At 47.4% G+C, this 25568-nt stretch overlaps 1 protein-coding gene across 1 annotated transcript; it reads left to right on the top strand.

Annotated features, from left to right (window-relative positions):
* The first annotated feature begins 5754 nt into the window (after positions 1–5754).
* LOC125519803 (sodium/hydrogen exchanger 6) lies at positions 5755–12070 on the top strand. The gene is made up of 22 exons (XM_048684571.2): positions 5755–6026; positions 7438–7489; positions 7581–7640; positions 7754–7778; positions 7860–7945; positions 8032–8143; positions 8229–8291; positions 8384–8403; positions 8482–8576; positions 8745–8773; positions 9089–9120; positions 9200–9247; positions 9322–9382; positions 9466–9563; positions 9633–9708; positions 9819–9838; positions 10169–10266; positions 10355–10464; positions 10610–10699; positions 11171–11283; positions 11467–11558; positions 11646–12070. Exons 1-22 carry the CDS (start codon positions 5852–5854, stop codon positions 11717–11719), a joined length of 1629 nt encoding a protein of 542 aa, XP_048540528.2. The 5' UTR covers positions 5755–5851; the 3' UTR covers positions 11720–12070.
* The last annotated feature ends 13498 nt before the right edge of the window (positions 12071–25568 follow it).

Raw genomic sequence — 25568 nt, 5'->3', positions numbered from 1 at the left:
CAAGTTCAAGGGGTTGACTACGATGAGACTTTCTCACTCGTAGCGAAGCTGAAGTCCGTCCGAATCATGTTAGCAATTGCCGCATTCTATGATTATGAGATATGGCAAATGGATGTCAAAACGACATTCCTTAATGGTTTCCTTAAGGAAGAATTGTATATGATGCAGCCGGAAGGTTTTGTCGATCCTAAGAACGCTGACAAGGTGTGCAAGCTCCAACGCTCAATCTATGGGCTGGTGCAAGCATCTCAGAGTTGGAACATTCGTTTTGATGAGATGATCAAAGTGTTTGGGTTTACACAGACTTATGGAGAAGCCTGCGTTTACAAGAAAGTGAGTGGGAGCTCCGTAGCATTTCTCATATTGTATGTGGATGACATACTATTGATGGGAAATGATATAGAATTCTTGGAAAGCATAAAGGCCTACTTGAACAAGTGTTTTTCAATGAAGGACCTTGGAGAATCTGCTTATATATTAGGCATCAAGATCTATAGAGATAGATCGAGACGCCTCATTGGTCTTTCACAAAGTACATACCTTGACAAGATATTGAAGAAGTTCAATATGGATCAGTCCAAGAAGGGGTTATTGCCTGTATTGCAAGGTGTGAGATTGAGCATAACTCAATGCCCGACCACGGCAGCAGATAGAGAAAAGATGAGTGTCGTCCCCTATGCCTCGGCCATAGGGTCTATCATGTATGCCATGCTGTGTACCAGACCTGATGTAAACCTTATCGTAAGTTTGGTAGGAAGGTACCAAAGTAATCCTGGCATGGAACACTGGACAGCGGTCAAGAATATCCTGAAGTACTTGAAAAGGACTAAGGATATGTTTCTCGTGTATGGAGGTGACGAAGAACTCGTCGTAAAGGGTTACATCGATGCTAGCTTCGACACAGATCTGGATGACTCTAAGTCACAAATCGGATACATGTATCTTTTGAATGGTGGGGCAATCAGCTGGTGCAGTTGCAAGCAAAGTGTCGTGGCGGGATCTACATGTGAAGCGGAGTACATGGCAGCCTCGGAGGCAGCACAAGAAGCAATCTGGGCGAAGGAGTTCATTACTGACCTAGGAGTTATTCCCAATGCGTCGGGCCCGATGACTCGCTTTTGTGACAACACTGGAGCTATTGCCCTTGCCAAGGAGCCCAGATTTCACAGGAAGACCAGGCATATCAACCGTCGCTTCAACTCCATTCGTGAAAATGTTCAAAATGGAGACATAGATATTTGCAAAGTGCATACGGACCTGAATGTCGCAGATCCGTTGACTAAACCTCTTCCTCGAGCAAAACATGATCAACACCAGAACTCTATGGGTGTTCGATTCATCACAATGTAACTAGATTATTGACTCTAGTGCAAGTGGGAGACTGTTGGAAATATGCCCTAGAGGCAATAATAAAATGATTATTATTATATTTCCTTGTTCATGATAATTGTCTATTGTTCATGCTATAATTGTGTTATCCGGAAATCATAATGCATGTGTGAATACATAGACCATAACATGTCCCTAGTAAGCCTCTAGTTAACTAGCTCGTTGATCAATAAATAGTCACGGTTTCCTGACTATGGACGTTGGATGTCATTGATAACGGGATCACATCATTAGGAGAATGATGTGATGGACAAGACCCAATCCTAAGCATAGCACAAGATCGTGTAGTTCGTTTGCTAGAGCTTTTCCAGTGTCAAGTATCATTTCCTTAGACCATGAGATCGTGTAACTCCCGGATGTCGTAGGAGTGCTTTGGGTGTACCAAACGTCACAACGTAACTGGGTGACTATAAAGGTATACTATAGGTATCCCCGAAAGTATCTGTTGGGTTGACACGGATCGAGACTGGAATTTGTCACTCCGTATGACGGAGAGGTATCTCTAGGCCCACTCGGTAATGCATCATCATAATGAGCTCAATGTGACCAAGTGTTTGGTCACGGGATCATGCATTACGGTATGAGTAAAGTGACTTGCCGGTAACGAGATTGAACGAGGTATTGGGATACCGACGATCGAGTCTCGGGCAAGTAACGTACCGATTGACAAAGGGAATTGTATATGGGATTGATTGAATCCTCGACATCGTGGTTCATCCGATGAGTTTATCGTGGAACATGTGGGAGCCAACATGGGTATCCAGATCCTGCTGTTGGTTATTGACCGGAGAGTCGTCTCGGTCATGTCTGCATATCTCCCGAACCCGTAGGGTCTACACACTTAAGGTTCGATGATGCTAGGGTTGTAGAGATACTAGTATGCGGTAACCTGAAAGTTGTTCGGAGTCCCGGATGAGATCCCGAACGTCACGAGGAGTTCCGGAATGGTCCAGAGGTGAAGATTTATATATAGGAAGTCAAGTTTCGGCCATCAGGAAGGTTTCAGGGGTGATCGGTATTGTACCAGGACCACCGGAAGGGTCCCGGGGGTCCACCGGGTGGGGCCACCTATCCCGGAGGGCCCCATGGGCTGAAGTGGGGAAGGGAACCAGCCCCTATTGGGCTGGTGCACCCCCCTTGGGCCTCCCCCTGCGCCTAGGGTTGGAAACCCTAGGGGTGGGGGCGCCCCACTTGGCTTGGGGGGCAAGCCACCCCCCCTTGGCCGCCGCCCCCCTTGAGATCCAATCTCTAGGGCCAACGCCCCCCTAGGGGCCCTATATATAGTGGGGGGAGGGAGGGCAGCCGCACCAAGTCTCTGGCGCCTCCCTCTCCCCACGTAACACCTCTCTCTCTCTCTCGTTGGAGCTTGGCGAAGCCCTGCCAAAATCACTATTGCTTCCACCACCACGCCGTCGTGCTGCTGGATCTCCATCAACCTCTCCTTCCCCTTGCTGGATCAAGAAGGAGGAGACGTCTTCCCAACCGTACGTGTGTTTAACGCGGAGGTGCCGTCTGTTCGATGCTAGGTCATCGGTGATTTGGATCACGACGAGTACGACTCCATCAACCCCGTTCTCTTGAACGCTTCCGCTCGCGATCTACAAGGGTATGTAGATGCACTCCCCTCTCCCTCGTTGCTAGATGACTCCATAGATTGATCTTGGTGATGCGTAGAAAATTTTAAAATTCTGCTACGTTCCCCAACAAGGCGCGCCCCCACCCTCGTGGAGAGGTGGTGGGCCCCCTGGCCTTCATCTTTTGCAGGTATTTTTCATATTTTCTGAAAAGTCGCTCTGTGAAATTTCAGGTCATTCTGAGAACGTTTGTTTCTGCACATAAATAACACCATGGTAATTCTGCTGAAAATAGCGTCAGTCCGGGTTAGGTCCATTCAAATCATGCAAGTTAGAATCTGCCGGAGCTCCTCCGAGCATCGGCCTCGCGCGCGGCCTCTTCATGCCGCCGCGGATGACCTCGGCGGCAGGTGGCGTCGCGACGGCGCCCCCCCCCCCCTCAAAGCTCCCCAATGCGGCGCGGCCGAAGAAGGGCAAGACATCCGTGAAGAAGAACAAGGTGGCGGACGGCTCTGGCACCTCGAAGGCGAGGAGGAAGAAGCTTGCAGGGCGTGTGACGGGCGCGGCGGCTACCGAAGCGCCGGCAAGCTCACTCATTGAGCCGGCGGCCGACGCGCACAACGTGTTCGACGATATGCCCCAAAGGTAGAAATTTTTTCCAACTTTTCTTTCCTTGTTATTTTTTGAATGCATTCATATAGATAGCTTATTTGCATTGTTCTATATATTTTGTAGTATCAACGATGATGCATACATGTCAACTATGGGTGTTGGCTCCAACAATTCGCATTGGTCTCAAACCAATGGCATGCATTTTGAAGACCATGAGTTCGAGGTGGACGAGGATGGTGAGGGCATTGTCGACGCGCCGAAAGGAAGAGCGGGCAATTACACCAATGCTGAAGACATCTTACTATGCGATACTTGGTTGGAAGTGTCGAGGGATCCATCCGTTGAAGGTGATCAAAGTAGAGATGCTTACTGGGGGGCGGATGAAAGGACACTTTGATGTTCGCAACGTGGAATTGACCGCTCCGAGCGATCACTTCGGTCCCGGTGGTCGACAATCAATAAGGATTGTCAAAAGTGGGCGGTCGCACAAAAGGCGGTTGACAAGTTGAACCCAAGTGGCACCAATGAGGACGATAGAGTAAGTGGCATTTCATCCATGTTCATCATACTTGTTGTTGGTGTTTGAAGTGCTAGCTTGCTTTGTTTTCATGTAGTACAACATTGCACAAAACTTGTTCAAAGGAGAGGAAAAGAGAACCAAGAAGGGGAAGATCAAGAAAGGAAGGATATTTACCTTGCCTCATTGCTATGAAGTGTTGAAGGATGATGAGAAATGGAAGAAGCATGATGATTTGGATTTGAACAACAAACGCAAGCGAACAGTTGAGTTGGATGATGATGATGATGAGGAGGAGGATGATGCATCAAGTGACGGCAAGAGAAGCCCCACACCCAACTCGGTTTCATACTCGAAGCCAAAACGACCGGATGGGTGCAAGAAAGACGCAAAAAAAAAGAAGATGAAAGGAGATGATGAGCTCAAAAATGCTATGGAAGCTATTGTGAAGGCAAGAAAAGAAGCCAACGAGGTGAGGAAAATGGCAATGAACCAAGATGTCGCGGCTGAGGAGAGGAGGTTGGCGGCCGAGGAGAGGAGGGTGGCTACCGAGGAGAGGAAGGTGGCTTTGGAGGAGAGGAAGGTGAGCAATGATGAGCGAACTAGATTGTTGGAATGGGAGAAGCACTTGTTCTTCTTGGACACATCTATCCTCAATGAGATGTAAAAGAAGTATGTCAATCTTCCCCGTGAAAAAGTCTTGATCAAAAGAGAGCTACGATTCGCGCAATGGGTGGCGGTGGCCTTGGTGCCATGGGTGGCTTCGGAGCTACCGTGGGCGGCTTAACTGTCATGGGTGGCTTTGAAGCTACCATGGAGACCATGGGAGCCATGTGTGGCTTTGGAGCACCGCCCGGCGCCATGGCCGCCATGGGAGGCATGAGTTTTGCTTCTCTCATAGGGGGCATGGGTGCACCTCCGGCCGCCATGGGCGAGATGTCTTTCGGTGTGCCTCACACACCTTCTCATGAAGATGCCGTTGAAGATCTTGCCAACACCGTCCGAGCTTCACGTTATGCGGTGCGCGACAATGATGAGGAGAAGGAGAAAGAATCATCTTCGGAGAAGGAAGAATCGTCTTTCGAAGATGAGGACGAAGACGAGGACGAGGCTTGATGTGTCTTTCGTTTGTGTGGTGAACTTGGTTTGCATTTTGAATTTGGTTGGATGAACTTATGGGCATGAACTTTTATTCATCTGTTTGTGTGAAATTTATATGTCATGTTCATTGCATTTTGAATGTTTGAAATCTATTTTGTGTCCAAAATGCAACATATGGATGCGCCGGCGAGTCACGTGCGCTGCATTTTTGTGCGCTGCTAAAGCGGCGCGCGCTGCATTTTAATGCGGCTGTTGGAGCCAGCGCTGTCGGTCACGCAAATCCATCCAAAGAACACGCGGAAAAGTGATTTTTAGCGCGCGACGCGTTGGACGGTTGTTGAAGATGTTCTAAATAAAACTCAACTCAATGTTCTTTCATGCTTCCTCCGTGCAAATGTCCACGGAGACGTGGCAAGCTCCCCCAGTCCCAGCCGCATCCCAGCCGTCAGGTACAGTCAAACGCATCCCAGCCGTCCACGCAGAGAGGAACGAGCACGAGAGGAAACCCGAAGACAATTTCAGAGGCGGAAACAGAACTTTCGAAAGGAAAACAGCCACAAATATCCCGAAAAGGGAATCATCGGGAATCAAACGAGGCGCCGAAGCCAAGGAAGCATTCGCACCCGCGAGAGCTTGCGAGGGAGAGGGGGAGGGAGGGATGGCGGCGGGGGCGCCGCCGCAGGGGGCGCCGACGGTGGAGGAGCAGGAGGAGGCGGCGGGGGTGGGGATCCTGCTGCAGATATCGATGCTGGTGCTGGCGTTCGTGCTCAGCCACCTCCTCCGCCGCCGCAGGGTCTACTACCTCCCCGAGGCCAGCGCGTCGCTCCTCATCGGTACGTCTGCTGTACGTCCGGCGCCCGCGCCATTTTGAAGATTCTGGGCTGTTTGATTGATGTGGCCTCTCCGGGGTTACTGCGGTTTCGTGACACGTGTCGGTTGGCCGCGAAAACGGGAGGCAGTTCTACAGTAGCGGGTTTACTTTGTTGGGGTTTGGGCGATCAAATGCTGGTTAAATGATGTTGAACTTCGAATGATGATTGGCGGATAGCACGATGAAGCCTGTAACAATAGTCAACTGCTGAATCTGTTGCTGCGCGAACTAAAAAAATTCTCAGTCCAACTCCAAAAATTACAGATTCATGAATCAAGAACACAGTGGCCTATTTATAGATGAATCTGGCCATGTCTGACCATTTGATTGTGGGCTTGCTTTAGATCACGAAGGCTTAGCTTGCAGTTGCTGAACTGTGGTGTGTTGTACTCAGTTTAATCTGCTTCAGAAAATTAGTTACAGAAGCATGAAACAACTGGTCAGGCAACTGATCACGAAGGCTCTACGTAAAACGAATGCTTCATTCCTTTTCCTTTTTGTACATATTTTTTTGTTGTGTATCTGTGCTGATGTTCTCATGCCTTTAAATACTGTAGCAAAATAGGAGCTGCGCTTTCTTCATGTCGCATCATGCCCATGTTGTGGCTCCACCCTTCATCTCAAGGGCCATAATGTATGGTCTATTTTGGCATGGAAAACTGCTTCATGTCCAGCGCAACTTCCCACCTTTTTGAGAAAAGCGCATACAAATTCAGGATTAAATGTTTCAAAAAATTCTGAACAAATTCATCGATGTAGTTCACATAATGTTATATTAAATTTCATACTAATTTATCCCCCTGTTATCGAGGATAAAAAAAAGTCAAGCAGCACCGTAGCAAATGGATACATTGTTCATAACTGAGTGCTTTTCTTTCTTTGTTCCCGACAAGAGAGACAATTTTGAGTATGAGGTTTTGCAAGGTTTGCAATAATGAAGTATCTTCATCAATGAATTTTGTCAGCACTTTGGGAACATTGTTTCATGCTCTAATTGAATAGGGGGTTGGGGGGGGGGGTGATCTCCCCTGGATATGAAACTCCTACTCATTTCGAAATTGTTTCTTTATTACGCTGAAACCTGAGTCCTGAGGTTATAAATAATGATGGGAATGAAGTTTCATAACATACCTGCAGTATCAACTGGTTATATCCGTTTTGCATATGTGAGCATTTGGGCATTTTTATCAGTGTATACCTGCAAGACCCAATGGTTTCATAATTTTGGTTGCTGATCCCTCTTGTGATTTTGCTGCTGGTCTGCAAAAAGATGAGGACGTCTGCAAGTTACAGTTTTAGTTATACTTGGTCCAGGAATTAGATAAATCTCTTCTATTGTGACTCTATGATAACCTACCATCCACTTATGGCAGGGTTGATCGTGGGAGGTCTTGCTAGCGTATCTAACGCCCAGAAAAGTACAAGGTATATACTGCCTTCTTCCCAAGAACCTAAGCGTCTCAATATGTTCCTTGTTTACCATGCTGATATGATATCCTTTTCTTTGTAATTTCAGGAGATGGTTCAATTTCCGGGAGGAGCTCTTCTTTCTGTTCTTGCTGCCTCCTATCATATTATATCCTTGGCATATGTTTCATTTTACCTCCCTTTTCCAAAAATGCTTCATTATACTTCCCGCTATGTCTTTTGTAAATCTCACGCAAAATGTTTTGCTTGACTGCATGCTACCCAGTCCGGCTTCAGCTTAGCACCAGTAAGTGCTGCATTTCCCATGCCCCTATTTTTCGAGATTCTGTCTAGCTGCAGCTAAAATATACTATCTCTGTGATTGCAGAAACCATTCTTCTCAAACTTTGGTGCTATTATTACTTTTGCAATCGTTGGAACCTTAATTGCCTCCATTGTCACCGGTGTTTTAGTGTAAGAGTCTAGACTACTTTGCTTGCATTCATATTGTATGCCAACCCTTTGACCTGTGAACATCTGATGATGCGCTGTCATTGCAGCTATCTTGCTGGGTTAATACATCTTGTCTATAGGATGCCTCTGGTTGAGTGTATGATGTTTGGTGCCCTTGTGTCAGCAACTGATCCTGTAACTGTGCTGTCGATATTTCAGGTTTCTGTCACCAACTTAGGTACTAGCACACTGTGTTTACTGGTATCCTAGAAGCAATGATTACTTACTTTTCATTTAACTGCAGGAACTTGGCACGGACGTGAACCTCTATGCGCTGGTTTTCGGTGAATCTGTGCTAAATGATGCTGTATGATTTCTGTTTACGTAAAATTGTTAGTATTATTACTCTTACTGATACTTACACCTTGCTTGATATCAATCTGTTTTGTGGCGATGAAGATGGCAATCTCCTTGTACAGGTCAGCGCAGTATTTGTGATCTCCTTTGGTTCATTCATTTGCTTCTTCCGGATCCGCCTTGACTCCCTTCATCTTCAGGACTATGGCATCTCTGAGGACGAATGCTTCTAGCCAAAACATTTTCGTAGTTATCTTAAGGTTTCTCGAGAACTTCTTTGGGTCAATGTCAACAGGTATGGTGACAAACAGTGTATTCATATGGTCATTTGCTACAGATTTCCTGCCTACAGTTTTGATGTCACTGTGGTTTATCTCCCCTGGTTTTATTTTATGCTTATGCATATGAGTGCAAATTGCATGGCAGTAGAGAACTGACTTTCTAGCTACTTTTATCTTTGCAGGTGTTGGAGCTGGATTTATTTCTGCTCTCATATCCTTCCTTCACCCTACTTTTTGCATCATTAGCAGAGCTTTAATGGTTTTCTCCCACTGAAAGCTGCAATTTATATGTGATGTTTTTTTTGGTAATGCTTTCTGAAGCATTGATCACACAATATTGGTTTGTTGCTCTGCTTGAATATGAGGACACTGCTTACATGCTTTTGGTGGAAAAATTAAACCTAGATGTGTTCTTTTCATATCTGGATTAAATAAAAACTGATCTTGTGTTAGCATGCCGTTAGGTTGTATTCTGCATTATTTTGGCATGCTGATAACCATCTGTTAGTCCTTAATTCTGTAAAACCTCTTCAAGTATTCAACACTCGGTGTTGAGAAGTAAGTAACATCCCTGATCAATTTTTTTGGGGGGAAACAAAGTTTACCTGGATATAATAAGCAACTCCTTTTTTTTCAGCCTTTATAACCTCGAGAGCTGCTTGTTTGTACTTTTCCCATACTTCTCGTAAGCACACCTTACTTGAATTACTTTTTCTCAGGCTTTGAGGCTTCTAGATTCAATTGTAAATTCATTTGCAGGTACATGCTAGCTGAAGGCTTCGGTCTGTCTGGCATAGTCTCAATACTCTTTACTGGAATCGTAGGTTCAACTTAAATGAGGCAGTCAGGGATTATTATTTCTGCCTGCAGTTATGTACTTGATAGTGGAACTTTTCTTTTTAGGTGATGAAGAGATACACATTCTCGAACTTGTCAGAAGACTCCCAGCGTTTCACTGCTGCACTTTTCCATCTGCTTTCGTCATTAGCAGAAACTTTTGTGTAAGTCAACACTTAAAAGCTTTCTGTTTTTGGTAAATTTACATACAAACTTGTCTAATCTCCCTACAGATTCATATATATGGGATTTGATATTGCGATGGAGCGTCAAAGCTGGTCACACATTGGGTTCATATTTTTCTCAGTTGTATCCTTCACTTTGACTGGGAGCTACTTTATACTGTGCATAATTCCTTCTTATGAGATACACTGCTATTTTTCCTTTTCCTTAGCATTTACTTCGTTCGTTTCATGAAGATCTTCATATTAGTTGCAAGGTATGCTTTCATTCGGCCTTGTTCAAATTCCATTGTTGCTGTTTCATAAGGTTCGTTTGGTGAGGTTGGAGGGTTCGTTTGTATGTCTGCCAATAAGCTGTCAACAACTGAACACCAACCTCCCGATACGACAGACTTAATAAGATCTGACAGAACCACACAAGCATTATAAAAATGGCATCGTGTTTGGTATACAATAGATCGATGCTCAAGCTGAAGCATTTGCGGGGCAGGCTCTAAATTTCTTAACTGAACTGGGTAACTGCACATTATTCGTGTATATGAGTTTGCTCAAGTTGCTTGTTTTTGCCGTGTCCTCTTATTTTGAAGGGCTGCAAATGTTTTCTCGTGTGCTTTCTTGGTAAATATGGTACGGCCACCTCAGCGGCAAATATCCAGGCAATATCAACAGGCACTTTGGTATAGTGGTATGTAGTCTGACAAGCATGCTTGCTCAGTATAATTTTTGGCATATTAAGCAGTTCTATCAAAGTTTTTGTGCATTTACTTGTGCAGGTCTTAGAGGGGCTATGGCTTTTGCCCTTGCTCTTCAATCTGTTCATGATCTTCCTGATGGCCATGGACAGACAATTTTGAGTGCTACCATATCTATTGTTGTTCTAACAGTAAGATATCAAACAATCAAACTACACTAGAGATGTCATTAGTGAAAGAACTGCTATGGCAATAGGAAGACATGCTGGTATTGCTACTTCTGCTAGTACCGAGTGTAGACCATCCCGAATAATTTCTCGCATGGCGATAATCCAGGTACTTCTGATTGGAGGCTCAACAAGCACAATGCTTGAAGCTCTACATGTTGTGGGAGATGGTAATGATGGTCGTCGCCCTTCACTTGAGGCAAGTAATATGCACCTCATAAAAATAACTAAGCTATATCCTACATTTCTTCCTATACGATGGCATGGTTACAAATCACAATCCAGGCTTGTAATTAAACTTCTTATCTATCAACGCAAAGCTTTTGCATTTTCCCCTGGGAAAATTGGGCACGATTGCGTTGTTGTTCAGTATAGCTTTCACCGCGGCAGCGTAAACTATGCTCTGGTAGGCTCTATGCTCATAACATAGAGGTTTCGTTAGAAACTTTCCAAAAAACTTCTTATGGTTGTGGTTGTCACTGGTTCTGTCATGGCCTCATGGGATAATGCAGCCTTGTTGTGGCCCGTATATGCATACATGTGATAGGTATGGGATCTTCATGGGTTACTGGTGTATTCTTTCTTCTACTGATAAAGGCTTGTAGGTAGCTCTTGAGCATCCTTTATGATTTGTAAATTTTTACTAGTTTTATTGATTGTTGACTTGCAGGACCAGGAGAACTATGAGGGGAACAATAATGCGGGCAACATAGAACTGGGCAATGAAGAGGGGACTTCTACCACAAGCAAATTCAAACTGAAACTCCAAGAAATCCAGAAAAAGTAAGCCAGCAGTTAAAATTTTGCTAAATCAAAGGATAGCACATGCTTTTCATGGCTGCAGGAGCACTGAAAGTTTTTTAATAGGCTGCACAAGGTTTTTTAATGACACCAAGTTTAGGCACATGATTTTCCACAGGAATTCTTCAATGCATTTGAATCCACCTGTTTTGACTGTTGTTGCAGCACGCCCTCCTTGGCCGCATTGGACAGAAACTACCTCACTCCATTTTTCACATCTCAAAATGGCGATAGCGATGACGACGAACATGGTCCTAGTAAGTCTGTTTTGATTGATTGCACCTTAGTCTTTACATACAGCTTTCCTATTCCTTCTGGACTGACTGCCTCTGAACGCAAAGCAGACGGAGCGCCGCGGAGATCTAACGAGCTGCAAGACCTGGAGAGCCATGGATTACCGGCTCGAGAGACGGGCTGAAGAGCTCCATTTGAACGGTGTCGCACAGTCGCTTCCGTGTCACCATTAGGCCAAGGCAGCATCTGACACTCCAACTAACAAACACAGAGGAAAGACATAGCAGCATCTCATGGGCCGTCGACAATGATAGCTTGCTCCACATGTAAGTAGATGATAGGACCTGCACGTTTAAGGTACCAGGTTAGCAACGCTAGCAGATGTTCTGTGAAGAGAATGGAAGATCCTGTACTGTGCTGTGCTCTTTTTCTTTACAGTTGGATGTTGAATCGAACTGGTCCCAGTTCCCAGTGGAGGGAAGGGACTGATTCTATCACCCCACCAAGCAAGGCATCCATGTGTCTTTTCCCTTTTCCTCTTTTTATTTGCCGCATGTTCCGAGCCCACTCGAAATCATAACTTGTTTGCTGATTTTTCTTCACGTAGTGGAACGCTCTTCGGTCTTCAGGAATGTGTGTGTGTGTGTGTGTTTTTGCAGCTCCCCCGGCTCTAGCTGTCTGCTTTCGTCCCCGTCGACTTGGACCGCTGGATTGAACGCATCTGGAAATTATTACTGGCGTAATGGCGTTTCCACATGCCTACGAAATCTGTTTCCACACCTCCTCTATGCGGACGATGCGGCGGTCTTTGTGGCTCCCATCAAACGAGACATCGACAATCTCGCCTCTATCCTGAGAGGCTTTGGGGACGTGACGGGCTTTTGCTTCAACTTCCAAAAAAGCTCGGTTGTGCCTATTCGTTGCAACCACATTGACTTTGAGCAAATCCTTCAGAGCATGCCGGCAAGACGGGTGAGGGAGTTCTGGATTAGGGGGTGTTTGGATAGCCGGACTATACCTTCGGCCGGACTCCTGGACTATGAGGATACAAGATCGAAGACTTCGTCCCGTGTCCGGAAGGGACTTTCCTTGGCGTGGAAGGCAAGCTTGGCGATACGGATATGTAGATTTCCTACCATTGTAACCGACTCTGTGTAACCCTAGCCCTCTCCGGTGTCTATATAAACCGGAGAGTTTTAATCCGTAGGACGAACAACAATCATACCATAGGCTAGCTTCTAGGGTTTAGCCTCTCTGATCTCGTGGTAGATCTACTTTTGTATTACCCATATCATCAATATTAATCAAGCAGGACGTAGGGTTTTACCTCCATCAAGAGGGCCCGAACCTGGGTAAAACATCGTGTCCCCTGCCTCCTGTTACCATCCGCCTAGACGCACAGTTCGAGACCCCCTACCCGAGATCCGCCGGTTTTGACACCGACATTGGTGCTTTCATTGAGAGTTCCTCTGTGTCGTCACTTTTAGGCCCGATGGCTTCTCCAATCATTAACAGCGATGCGATCCAAGGTGAGACCTTTCTCCTCGGACAGATCTTCGTATTCGGCGGCTTTGCACTGCGGGCCAATTCGCTTGGCCATCTGGAGCAGATCGAAAGCTATGCCCCTGGCCGTCAGGTCAGATTTGGAAGTTTAAACTACACAGCGGACCTCCGCGGAGACTTGATCTTCGATGGATTCGAGCCGCAGCCGAGCGCGCCGCACTGTCACGATGGGCATGATCTAGCTCTACCGCCGAACAGTGCCCTAGAGGCCGCACCCGCATCAGCTCCGACCCTTAATTCGGAGCCAACTGCGCCAATCAAGGATGGGTGGTTGGACACCGCCTCGGGGGCTGCAGTCTCTACGGCGATCGAGCCGAACACCAGCCCTATTCTCTGCGAAGCCCGTGACTCCAAGGAGCCGGACTCCTCTCCAGACTCCGAGCCCTCCGCGCCCCTACCGATCGAACCCGATTGGGCGCCGATCATGGAGTTCACCGCCGCGGACATCTTTCAGCACTCGCCCTTCGGCGATATTCTGAATTCACTAAAGTCTCTCTCTTTAGGAGAGCCCTGGCCAAGCTATGGTCAGCAAGGTTGGGATGCGGATGATGAAGAAATTCAAAGCCCACCCACCACCCACTTCGTAGCCACTGTCGATGATTTAACCGACATGCTCGACTTCGACTCCGAAGACATCAATGGTATGGACGCCGATGCAGGAGACGATCAAGAACCAGCGCCTATAGGGCACTGGAAAGCCACCTCGTCGTATGATATATACATGGTGGACACCCCAAAAGAAGGCAATGGCGATGGAACAGCGGAGGATGACCCCTCCAAGAAGCAGCCTAAGCGCCGGCGTCAGCGGCGCCGCTCTAAATCCCGCCAAAGCAAAAACAGTGATTCTGGCACGGGAGATAATAACACCCCGGACAGTGCCAAGACAACCACCTCCAGCAAGATTCAGCACAGGAGGATGGAGAAGCCAGCCCTCATGAGAGAGCGGCAGACAGAGAGGTTGTGGACGATAATTATATGCCTCCCTCCGAAGACGAGGCAAGCCTCGACGATGACGAATTTGTCGTGCCGGAGGATCCCGTCGAACAAGAGCGTTTCAAACGCAGGCTTATGGCCACGGCGAGCAGCCTCAAGAAAAAACAGCAACAGCTTAGAGCTGATCAAGATTTGCTAGCCGACAGATGGACTGAAGTCCTTGCGGCCGAAGAGTATGAACTCGAACGCCCCTCCAAGAGCTACCCAAAGCACAGGTTGCTACCCCGACTAGAGGAGGAAGCACCTAAACCTACATCACCAGCGCATGATGCGGCCGATCGGCCACCCCGTGGCCGCGACAGAGAAGCCTCTCGGCCCTCCACTCAAGCCGCACCCCGGCGCCGCTCAAAAAATACCAAGGCATGGGAAAATGCGCCAGACCTGCGAGATATATTGGAGGACAAGGCAAGGCAAATAAGATCGATCTACGGATCGCGTGGGCGCCCCACGGCACGAGACGGTAATCGTCACTCCGGATACAGTCAATCCGGCCGGGCCGCACACAGTAGACAAAGCTCATTTGAGCTGCGTCGTGATATAGCCCAATACAGAGGCGACGCACACCCACTATGCTTCACAGATAAAGTAATGGATCATCAAATCCCTGAGGGTTTCAAATCCATGAACATCAAATCATATGATGGCACAACAGATCCCGCGGTATGGATCGAGAACTATCACCTTCATATCCACATGGTCCGCGGTGATGACCTACACGCCATCAAATACCTCCCACTCAAGCTTAAAGGACCAGCTCGGCATTGGCTTAACAGCTTGCCAGCAGAATCAATTGGTTGTTGGGAGGACCTAGAAACCGCATTCCTCGACAATTTCTAGGGCACTTATGTGCGACCACCAGACGCCGATGACCTTAGCCACATAATTCAGCAGCCAGAGGAATCGGTCAGACAATTATGGACACGGTTCCTAACCAAGAAAAATCAAATCGTCGACTGTCCGGACGCAGAGGCCCTAGCAGCCTTCAAGCATAACATCCGCGACGAGTGGCTTGCACGGCACCTAGGACAGGAAAAGCCGAAATCTATGGCAGCCCTCACGACACTTATGACCCGCTTTTGCGCGGGAGAAGACAGTTGGCTAGCTCGCAGCAATAACATGACCAAGAGCCCTGGTAATTCGGATACCAAGGACAACAGTGGCAGGTCGCGTCGCAACAAGCAAAAGCGCCGCATTAACGGCGACAATGCTGAGGATACGACAGTTAATGCCGGATTCAGAGGCTCTAAACCCGTTCAGCGGAAAAAGCCATTCAAAAGAAATACTCCGGGCCCGTCCAATTTGGACCGAATACTCGACTACTCATGCCAGAAACATGGCACCCCCGAAAAACCAGCCAATCACACCAACAAGGATTGTTGGGTGTTCAAGCAGGCGGGCAAGTTAAATGCCGAAGGCAGAGATAAGGGGCTGCATAGCGATGACGAGGAGGAGCCCCGGCCGCCGAACAACAGTGGACAGAAAGGTTTTCCCCCACAAGTGCGGACGGTGAACATGATATACGCAACCCACGTCCCCAAGAGGGAGCGGAAGCGTGCGCTAAGGGACGTATACGCGATGGAGCCAGTCGCCCCAAAGTTCAACCCATGGTCTTCCTGCCCGATCACTTTTGATCGAAGGGACCACCCCACTAGCACCCGTCATGGCGGATTCGCCGCATTGGTTCTAGACCCAATTATTGACGGATTTCACCTCACTAGAGTCCTTATGGACGGCTGCAGCAGCCTGAACCTGCCTTACCAGGATACAGTGCGGAAAATGGGCATCGATCCCTCGAGGATTAAACCCACTAAAACGACCTTTAAAGGCGTCATACCAGGTGTAGAGGCCAACTGTACAGGCTCAGTTACACTTGAAGTGGTCTTCGGATCTCCGGATAATTTCTGAAGCGAGGAGTTAATCTTCGACATAGTCCCGATCCGCAGTGGTTATCACGCACTGCTCGGGCGAACCGCATTTACCAAGTTTAATGCGGTGCCGCACTACGCATACCTCAAGCTCAAGATGCCAGGCCCTCGAGGAGTCATCACGGTCAATGGAAACATCGAACGCTCTCTCCGAACGAAGGAGCATACGGCGGCTATCGCAACGGAAGTACAAAGCAGCCTCTCAAGGCAATTCTCCAGTCCGGCCATTAAACGTCTAGACACCGTCAAGCGCGTCCGGAGTAACCTACAACAAGACCGCCGGGCACGTTCCGAGCAAGCGTAAACGCGGCTTAAACCGCACTAGGGGCTGCCGATTTCTTAATTTTCTCTTATTTTCAGGACTCCATTCTTCGGAAGGCTTGTCCGGCAGTACAATTGCCGCACAGACGATACAACCAGGGAAGCAGAAAACTACGCCGCACTATGGAACTCTAAGGTGGTCTCTATAACGAGCAGTATACCTGTTTCACATAACATTCCGCAGCTTACCCCTGGAAAGGACATGTTAAATAGTCCCATCTTTTGCTTATTACAGTATTTGTATCGTTCTGCTTTGATCGCAGCTTTTTTAAATAAATAATGCATAGCTTTCGTCTATTATTGCATTACTTTTTTTACGAATATGTGTTCATTAATGACATGTTGCACCCGTACACTTTGGTACGGCCAATACGACAGGGGCTTAAGTACCCCACAATACGGTGTGAGAAGTCCGAACACTTTCACAAGTGTGGCACCCCGAACTTATAACATTATATGCATCGGCTCCGAATCATGTCTTGGGTCAATAGTTGGGTTTGCCCGGCTCCTATGTTTTAGTACCTTACATTCCGTTATATCGGCTAAGGTAGCACTAGGAGAAGTACTGCGATTGTGCCCCAGTTGAGCTGGGCTAAGCACCTCAGTACAGAAAGCTAAAACTGACCGTCATGATGAGGCGAGAGCTGGTCGCTGTTCAAGAGGTTTTCGAGTCCTTAAAGACTTATGCCGCTTAGAGCGAGGAGTCGGCTTTGTCCGGCCTAGGCGTGGATAGCGCCCCGAACTCGGTCTTCCGAACACTAGGGGCTTCACCGAAATTTAAAATTATAGAATTCTATGGCTAAGTGAGAGTGTTCAAGCATTATAGTCCGATTGCCTTGTTCGTTGTGTTGAGCACCTCCCTCGAAGGACCCAAGAATGGGAAAAAGAGCGCTCATGTTTATCCCGAACACCCCAACACTCGTGCCATGGGGGCAGAAGCCGACGACTCGCCATCTCTCAAATTTGATAAATGGCCGCACATAAGGTAATATTTTAAATTCAAAAGGCATTGCTTAGCGCACATGAACAAGTTTTCAGCGCACAGGACAAAACAAGCGAGTTTACTGAAAAATTACATCCATGGAACATTCATCCACCACAAGGCGGGCACCCTTCAAAGCGCTCTCATAATACATCTCGGGCTTGCGATGCTCCTTGCCCGGCGGTGGCCCGTCCTTCACAAGCTTCTCAGCATCCAGCTTGCCCCAGTGCACCTTCGCACGGGCAAGCGCTCTACGGGCACCCTCGATGCATACGGAGTACTTGATGACTTCGAGCCTTGGACAGGCCTCCACCAGCCGCCTCACCAGCCCGAAGTAGCTCCCAGACATGACCTCTCTAGGCCACAGCCAGACTATGAGGCCCTTCATGGCCTGTTCGGCCACCTTATGGAGCTCAACCAGCTGTTTCAGCTGGTCGCTTAAGGGCATCGGGTGTTCGGCCTCAGCATATTGAGACCAGAACACCTTCTTCGTCGAGCTCCCCTCCTCGGCTCGGTAGAAGGCGGCGGCATCCGACACACTATGGGGCAAGTCTGCGAATGCTCCTGGAGAGCTTCGGATTCGGGTAAGTAACAAGTAATTCACTTTTATGTGCTTGCTTTGCATAAAGAATGCCTTACCCGCCGCTATCTTTCTTATTGCCTCAACCTCCTGGAGGGCCTTCTGGGCTTCGACCTTGGCAGACTTGGCATCTTCAATGGCCGCCGCGAGCTCAGACTCTCGCGTCTTTGAGTCAAGCTCCAAACTCTCATGTTTTTTCATGAGAGCCTGCAGCTCTTACCGCACCTCGCCAACCTGCGTCTCATGCTTCTCCCACTCGGTGCGCTCCGTGGCTGCCCTCTTCTCGGCCTCGGACAGCGCTTGCTTAAGGGTCGCCACCTCAGTTGTGGCCCCTACAATAGCCGCGTTAATCCTGTCACTTTTTGCAATTGCACCTTTCACATATTTCAATAAGGTATTTCTTACCTTCCGTCTCCTCGAGTTGCCTCTTGGCATGGCCGAGCTCGTTCTCGGACCGCTCGAGGTTCTCCTTCAGCGTGCCCACCTCCGCAGTCAGTGCGGCGGATGCTAGCAGTGAAGCCGGCATATTTTTACATATTCTTTACTTACCTCGAAGCCTGTTAGAAGGCTGGCACAGGCTTCAGTCAGTCCGCTCTTGGCGGACTGAACCTTCTGGATTACTGCACTCATAATAGTGCGGTGCTCCTCGTCGATGGAGGCGCCGTTAAGCACCTCCAGCAAATTGTCCGGTGCCTCCGGTTGGACGGAGGTCACCGGCTCGGTAGGCTTGATCCTCTTGGAAGGAGGCTGCCCACCGGAGTCCGGAACCGTTGAAGGTTCCGGTGCGGTGTCCGGCTCAAAGCTGGACTTGGAACCCTTGGGGGTTCTATCCCCTTCACGCCTGGAGTCCGGGAGGTCGCCTTGCGGCACCTCCAGGACTACCTCCTCCTAGCTCGGAACCTGTTGGGACGCTGCCTCGGCGTCATCCGTAGGATGGGGGGAGGTAGCCGTCGGAAGCGAATTCACATCCGACGAATCCAGGGAACCGCTCGACGACACGTCAAGCCGGTCTTTGGGTGGACTGCATAAACATGTTCGACGTAAGGAAAAGCTGCGCAATGGGGGAATACTATGAATCACTCTGGTATCCGGATACTTACGATCTCGCCAGGGGCTTGGCCCTATGCGGCCACTCCTCTTTGCCGTCGTCGGCGTTGGTGGAGTAGTCCAGAGGAGGGGTCTTCCTCTTCTTGGACCCTTCGGCCTCCCCAGTTGGGGCGGCCTTCCTTTTCTTCCCTTCCCCCGCTGGAGGGGGAGAGGTCTCTTCTTCCTCCTCCTCGTCTTCATGGGAGGAGTGCGCCTTGGAGTCGTCGGATGATGAATCCGACACCTCCTGGCGCCGGGCACTCTTTCGAGTCCCCGTGGCCTTCTTCTTGGCCTTCTTCTCCGGCACCACATAGGGTGCCGGAACCAGCATGTTCGCCAAACGAGCGTCCGCTGGGCCTTCGGGCAAAGGAGTCGGACAGTTGATCTGTCCGGACGTCTCCTGCTAATCCCGTCAAAGGCAAGAGAGCTTAGATCCCGCATGGAGTCAAATTATGAAAACCTAAATACCTTGTAAAAGGTAAAAACAGCTTACTGCGCGAGCGTGACGCTGCGTGCTGAATCCGCGATCCTCGATAGCGGATGCGGGGGCCTCGGCGCCCTTGAAAAGCACCTTCCAGGCATCTTCGTACGTCGTGTCGAAGAGCCTGCTCATAGTTTGATGCCGCGCCGGGTCGAACTCCCACAGGTTGAAGGCCCGTTGTTGACACGGGAGGATCCGGCGGATGAGCATAACCTGGACTACGTTGACGAGTTTGAGCTTCTTGTCCACCAGGGTTTGGACGCATGTTTGGAGTCCAGTCAGCTCTCCTTTTTTACCCCACGACAGGCCCGTCTCTTTCCAGGAGGCGAGCCGCGTAGGGGGTCCGGATCGAAACTCGGGGGCTGCGACCCATTCAGGGTCGCGCGGCTCGGTGATGTAAAACCACCCCGATTGCCACCCCTTTAGGGACTCCACGAAGGAGCCCTCGAGCCATAGAACGTTGGGCATCTTGCCCACCATGGCGCCTCCGCACTCCGCCTGGGTGCCGTGCACCACCTTCGGCTTGACATTGAAAGTCTTGAGCCATAGGCCGAAATGGGGGCGGATGCGGAAGAAAGCCTCGCACACGACGATGAACGCCGAGATGTTGAGGACAAAGTTTGGGGCCAGATCATGGAAATCCAGGCCATAGTAGAACATGAGCCCCCGGACAAATGGGTGGAGAGGGAAGCCCAGTCCGCGGAGAAAATGAGGGAGGAACACCACCCTCTCATGGGGCCTAGGGGTGGGGATGAGCTGCCCCTCTTCGGGAAGCCGGTGCGCAATGTCGTTAGACAAGTATCCGGCCTTCCTCGGTCTTTTGATGTGTCCCTCCGTGACGGAGGAGACCATCCACTTGCCTCCCGCTCCGGACATGGCTGGAGAAGGTTGAGGTGGGGTGTGCGGACTTGGGCGCTGTAGCTCGAGTGCGCGGAAATGGATAGGCAAAGGAGGAAGAAGGCATGGATGAAAAGATGGATCCTTATCCCCTTATTGTTGGGTTTCATAGTAATTTCAAAATTTTCCTACGCACACGCAAGATCATGGTGATGCATAGCAACGAGAGAGGGAGAGTGTGATCTACGCACCCTTGTAGATCGACAACGGAAGCGTTAACTTGGTTGATGTAGTCGTACGTCTCCACGGCCCGACCGATCAAGCACCGAAACTACGGCACCTCCGAGTTCTAGCACACGTTCAGCTCGATGACGATCCCTGGACTCCGATCCAGCAAAGTGTCGGGGAAGAGTTCCGTCAGCACGACGGCGTGGTGAAGATCTTGATGTACTACCGTCGCAGGGCTTCGCCTAAGCGCCGCTACAATATTATCGAGGACTATGGTGGAAGGGGGCACCGCACACGGCTAAGAATATGATCACGTGGATCAATTTGTGTCTCTAGGGGTGCCCCTTGCCTCCGTATATAAAGGCTCAAAGGGGGGCTGGCCGGCCAAGAGGTGGCGCGCCAGGAGGAGTCCTACTCCTTCCGGGAGTAGGACTCCCCCCCTTTCCTAGTTGGAATAGGATTCGCGGAGGGGGGAAAAGAGGAGAGAGAGGAGGAAGGGGGGCCGACCCCCTCTCCTTGTCCTATTCGGACCAAAGGGGGGAGGGGCGCGCGGCCCATCTCTGGCCACCTCTCCTCTTTTCCACTAAGGCCCACTAAGGCCCATATACCTCCCGGGGGGTTCCGGTAACCTCCCGGTAATCCGGTAAAATCCCGATTTCACCCGGAACGCTTCCGATATCCAAATATAGGCTTCCAATATATCAATCTTTATGTCTCGACCATTTCGAGACTCCTCGTCATGTCCGTGATCATATCCGGGACTCCGAACAAACTTCGGTACATCAAAATGCATAAACTCATAATATAACTATCATCGTAACCTTAAGCGTGCGGACTCTACGGGTTCGAGAACAATGTAGACATGACCGAGACACGTCTCCGGTCAATAACCAATAGCGGAACCTGGATGCTCATATTGGCTCCTACATATTCTACGAAGATCTTTTATCGGTCAGACCGCATAACAACATACGTTGTTCCCTTTGTCATCGGTATGTTACTTGCCCGAGATTCGATCGTCGGTATCCAATACCTAGTTCAATCTCGTTACCGGCAAGTCTCTTTACTCGTTCCGTAATACATCATCCCGCAACTAACTCATTAGTTGCAATGCTTGCAAGGCTTCAGTGATGTGCATTACCGAGAGGGCCCAGAGATACCTCTCCGACAATCGGAGTGACAAATCCTAATCTCGAAATACGCCAACCCAACATGTACCTTTGGAGACACCTGTAGAGCTCCTTTATAATCACCCAGTTACGTTGTGACGTTTGGTAGCACACAAAGTGTTCCTCCGGCAAACGGGAGTTGCATAATCTCATAGTCATGGGAACATGTATAAGTCATGAAGAAAGCAATGGCAACATACTAAACGATCGGGTGCTAAGCTAATGGAATGGGTCATGTCAATCAGATCATTCAACTAATGATGTGATCCCGTTAATCAAATAACAACTCTTTGTCCATGGTTAGGAAACATAACCATCTTTGATTAACGAGCTAGTCAAGTAGAGGCATATTAGTGACACTCTGTTTGTCTATATATTCACACATGTATTATGTTTCCGGTTAATACAATTCTAGCATGAATAATAAACATTTATCATGAAATAAGAAAATAAATAATAACTTTATTATTGCCTCTAGGGCATATTTCCTTCAGTCTCCCACTTGCACTAGAGTCAATAATCTAGTTCACATCGCCATGTGATTTAATAGCAATAGTTCACATCGCCATGTGATTAACACCCATAGTCCACATCGATATGTGACCAACACCCAAAGGGTTTAATAGAGTCAGTAATCTAGTTCACATCGCTATGTGATTAACACCCAAAGAGTACTAAGGTGTGATCATGTTTTGCTTGTGAGATAATTTTAGTCACCGGGTCTGTTATATTCAGATCCGTTAGTATTTTGCAAATATTTATGTCAACAATGCTCTGCACGGAGCTACTCTAGCTAATTGCTCCCACTTTCAATATGTATCTAGATTGAGACTTAGATTCATCTAGATTAGTGTCAAAACTTGCATCGGCGTAACCCTTTACGACGAACCTTTTTTCACTTCCATAATCGAGAAACATATCCTTATTCCACTAAGGATAATTTTGACTGCTGTCCAATGATCTACTCCTAGATCACTATTGTACTCCCTTGCCAAACTCAGTGGTAGGGTATACAATAGATCTGGTACATAGCATGGCATACTTTATAGAACCTATGACCAAGGCATAGGGAATGACATTCATTCTCTTTCTATCTTCTGCCGTGGTCGGGCTTTGAGTCTTACTCAATTTCACACCTTGTAACATAGGCAAGAAACTCTTTCTTTGACTGTTCCATTTTGAACTACTTCAAAATCTTGTCAAGGTATGTATTTATTGAAAAACCTTATCAAGCGTCTTGATCTATCTCTATAGATCTTGATGCTCAATATGTAAGCAACTTCACCGAGGTCTTTCTTTGAAAAACTCCTTTCAAATACTCCTTTATGCTTTGCAGAATAATTCTACATTATTTTCGATCAACAATATGTCATTCACATATACTTATCAGAAATGTTGTAGTGCTCCCACTCAATTTCTTGTAAATACAGGCTTCACCGCAAGTCTGTATAAAACTATATGCTTTGATCAACTTATCAAAGCGTATATTCCAACTCCGAGATGCTTACACCAGTCCATAGATGGATCGCTGGAGTTTGCATATTTTGTTAACACCTTTAGGATTGACAAAAACTTCTGGTTGCATCATATACAACTCTTCTTTAAGAAATCCATTAAGGATTGCAGTTTTGTTATCCATTTGCCAGATTTCATAAAATGCGGCAATTGCTAACATGATTCGGACAGATTTAAGCATAGATATGAGTGGGAAACTCTCATCGTAGTCAACACCTTGAACTTGTCGAAAACCTTTTGCGACAATTCTAGCTTTGTAGATAGTAACACTACTATCAGCGTCCGTCTTCCTCTTGAAGATCCATTTATTTTCTATGGCTTGCCGATCATCGGGCAAGTCAACCGAAGTCCATACTTTGTTCTCATACATGGATCCCATCTCAGATTTCATGGTCTCAAGCCATTTTGCGGAATCTGGGCTCATCATCGCTTCCTCATAGTTCGCAAGTTCGTCATGGTCTAGTAACATGACTTCCAGAACAGGATTACCGTACCACTCTAGTGCGGATCTCACTCTGGTTTACCTACGAGATTCGGTAGTAACTTGATCTGAAGTTACATGATCATCATCATTAGCTTCCTCACTAATTGGTGTAGTAGTCACAAGAACAGATTTCTGTGATGAACTATTTTCCAATAAGGGAGAAGGTACAATTACCTTATCAAGTTTTCTACTTTCCTCCCACTCACTTCTTTCGAGAAAAACTCCTTCTCTAGAAAGGATCCATTCTTAGCAACGAATGTCTTGCCTTCGGATCTGTGATAGAAGGTGTACCCAATAGTCTCCTTTGGGTATCCTATGAAGACATATTTCTCCGATTTGGGTTTCAGCTTATCAGGATGAAACTTTTTCATATAAGCATCACAATCCCAAACTTTAAGAAACGACAACTTTGGTTTCTTGCCAAACCACAATTCAGATTGTGTCGTCTCAACGGATTTAGATGGTGCCCTTTTAAACATGAATGCAGCTGTCTTTAATGCATAACCCCAAAACGATAGTGGTAGATCGGTAAGAGATATCATAGATCGCACCATATCTAATAAAGTACGGTTATGATGTTCGGACACACCATTACACTGTGGTGTTCCAGGTGGCGTGAGGAGTGAAACTATTTCACATTGTTTTTAATTGAAGGCCAAACTCGTAACTCAAATATTTTACTTCTGCGATCATATCGTAGAAACTTTTATTTTTGTTACGATGATTCTCCACTTCACTCTGAAATTCTTTGAACTTTTCAAATGTTTCAGACTTGTGTTTGATCAAGTAGATATGCTCATATCTGCTCAAATCATCTGTGAAGATCAGAAAATAATGATACCTGTCGCGAGCCTCAATATTCATCGGACCACATACATCAGTATGTATGATTTCCAACAAATCTGTTGCTCGCTCCATTGTTCCGAAGAACAGAGTCTTAGTCATCTTGCCCATGAGGCATGGTTCGCAAGCATCAACTGATTCATAATCAAGTGATCCCAAAAGCCCATCAGCATGTAGTTTCTTCATGCGCTTTACACCAATATGACGTAAACAGCAGTGCCACAAATAAGTTGCACTATCATTATTAACTTTGCATCTTTTGGTTTCAATATTATGATTATGTGTATCACTACGATCGAGATCCAATGAACCATTTTCATTGGGTGTGTAACCATATAAGGTTTTATTCATGTAAACAAAACAACAATTATTCTCTAACTTAAATGAATAACCGTATTGCAATAAACATGATCAAATCATATTCATGCTCAACGCAAACACCAAATAACACTTATTTAGGTTCAACACTAATCCCGAAAGTATAGAGAGTGTGTGATGATGATCATATCAATCTTGGAACCACTTCCAACACACATCGTCACTTCACCCTTAACTAGTCTCTGTTCATTTTGCAACTCCCGTTTCGAGTTACTACTCTTAGCAACTGAACTAGTATCAAATACCGAGGGGTTGCTATAAACACTAGTAAAGTACACATCAATAACATGTATATCAAATATACTTATGTTCACTTTGCCATCCTTCTTATCCGCCAATCACTTGGGGTAGTTCTGCTTCCAGTGACCGGTCCCTTTGCAGTAGAAGCACTTAGTCTCAGGCTTAGGTCCAGACTTGGGCTTCTTCACTTGAGCAGCAACTTGCTTGCCGTTCTTCTTGAAGTTCCCCTTCTTCCCTTTGCCCTTTTTCTTGAAACTAGTGGTCTTGTCAACCATCAACACTTGATGCTCTTTCTTGATTTCTACCTTCATTGATTTCATCATCATGAAAAGCTTGGGAGTCGTTTTCGTCATCCCTTGCATAATATAGTTCATCATGAAGTTCTACTAACTTGGTGATGGTGACTAG

Source organism: Triticum urartu, chromosome 7A, assembly GCF_056163025.1.
Source record: "Triticum urartu cultivar PI428250 chromosome 7A, HENAU_Tu73, whole genome shotgun sequence".
In the NCBI taxonomy this organism is placed as follows: domain Eukaryota; kingdom Viridiplantae; phylum Streptophyta; class Magnoliopsida; order Poales; family Poaceae; genus Triticum; species Triticum urartu.
Note: the sequence above shows the minus strand (reverse complement) of the source record. Positions and strands in the feature narration are given on the sequence as shown.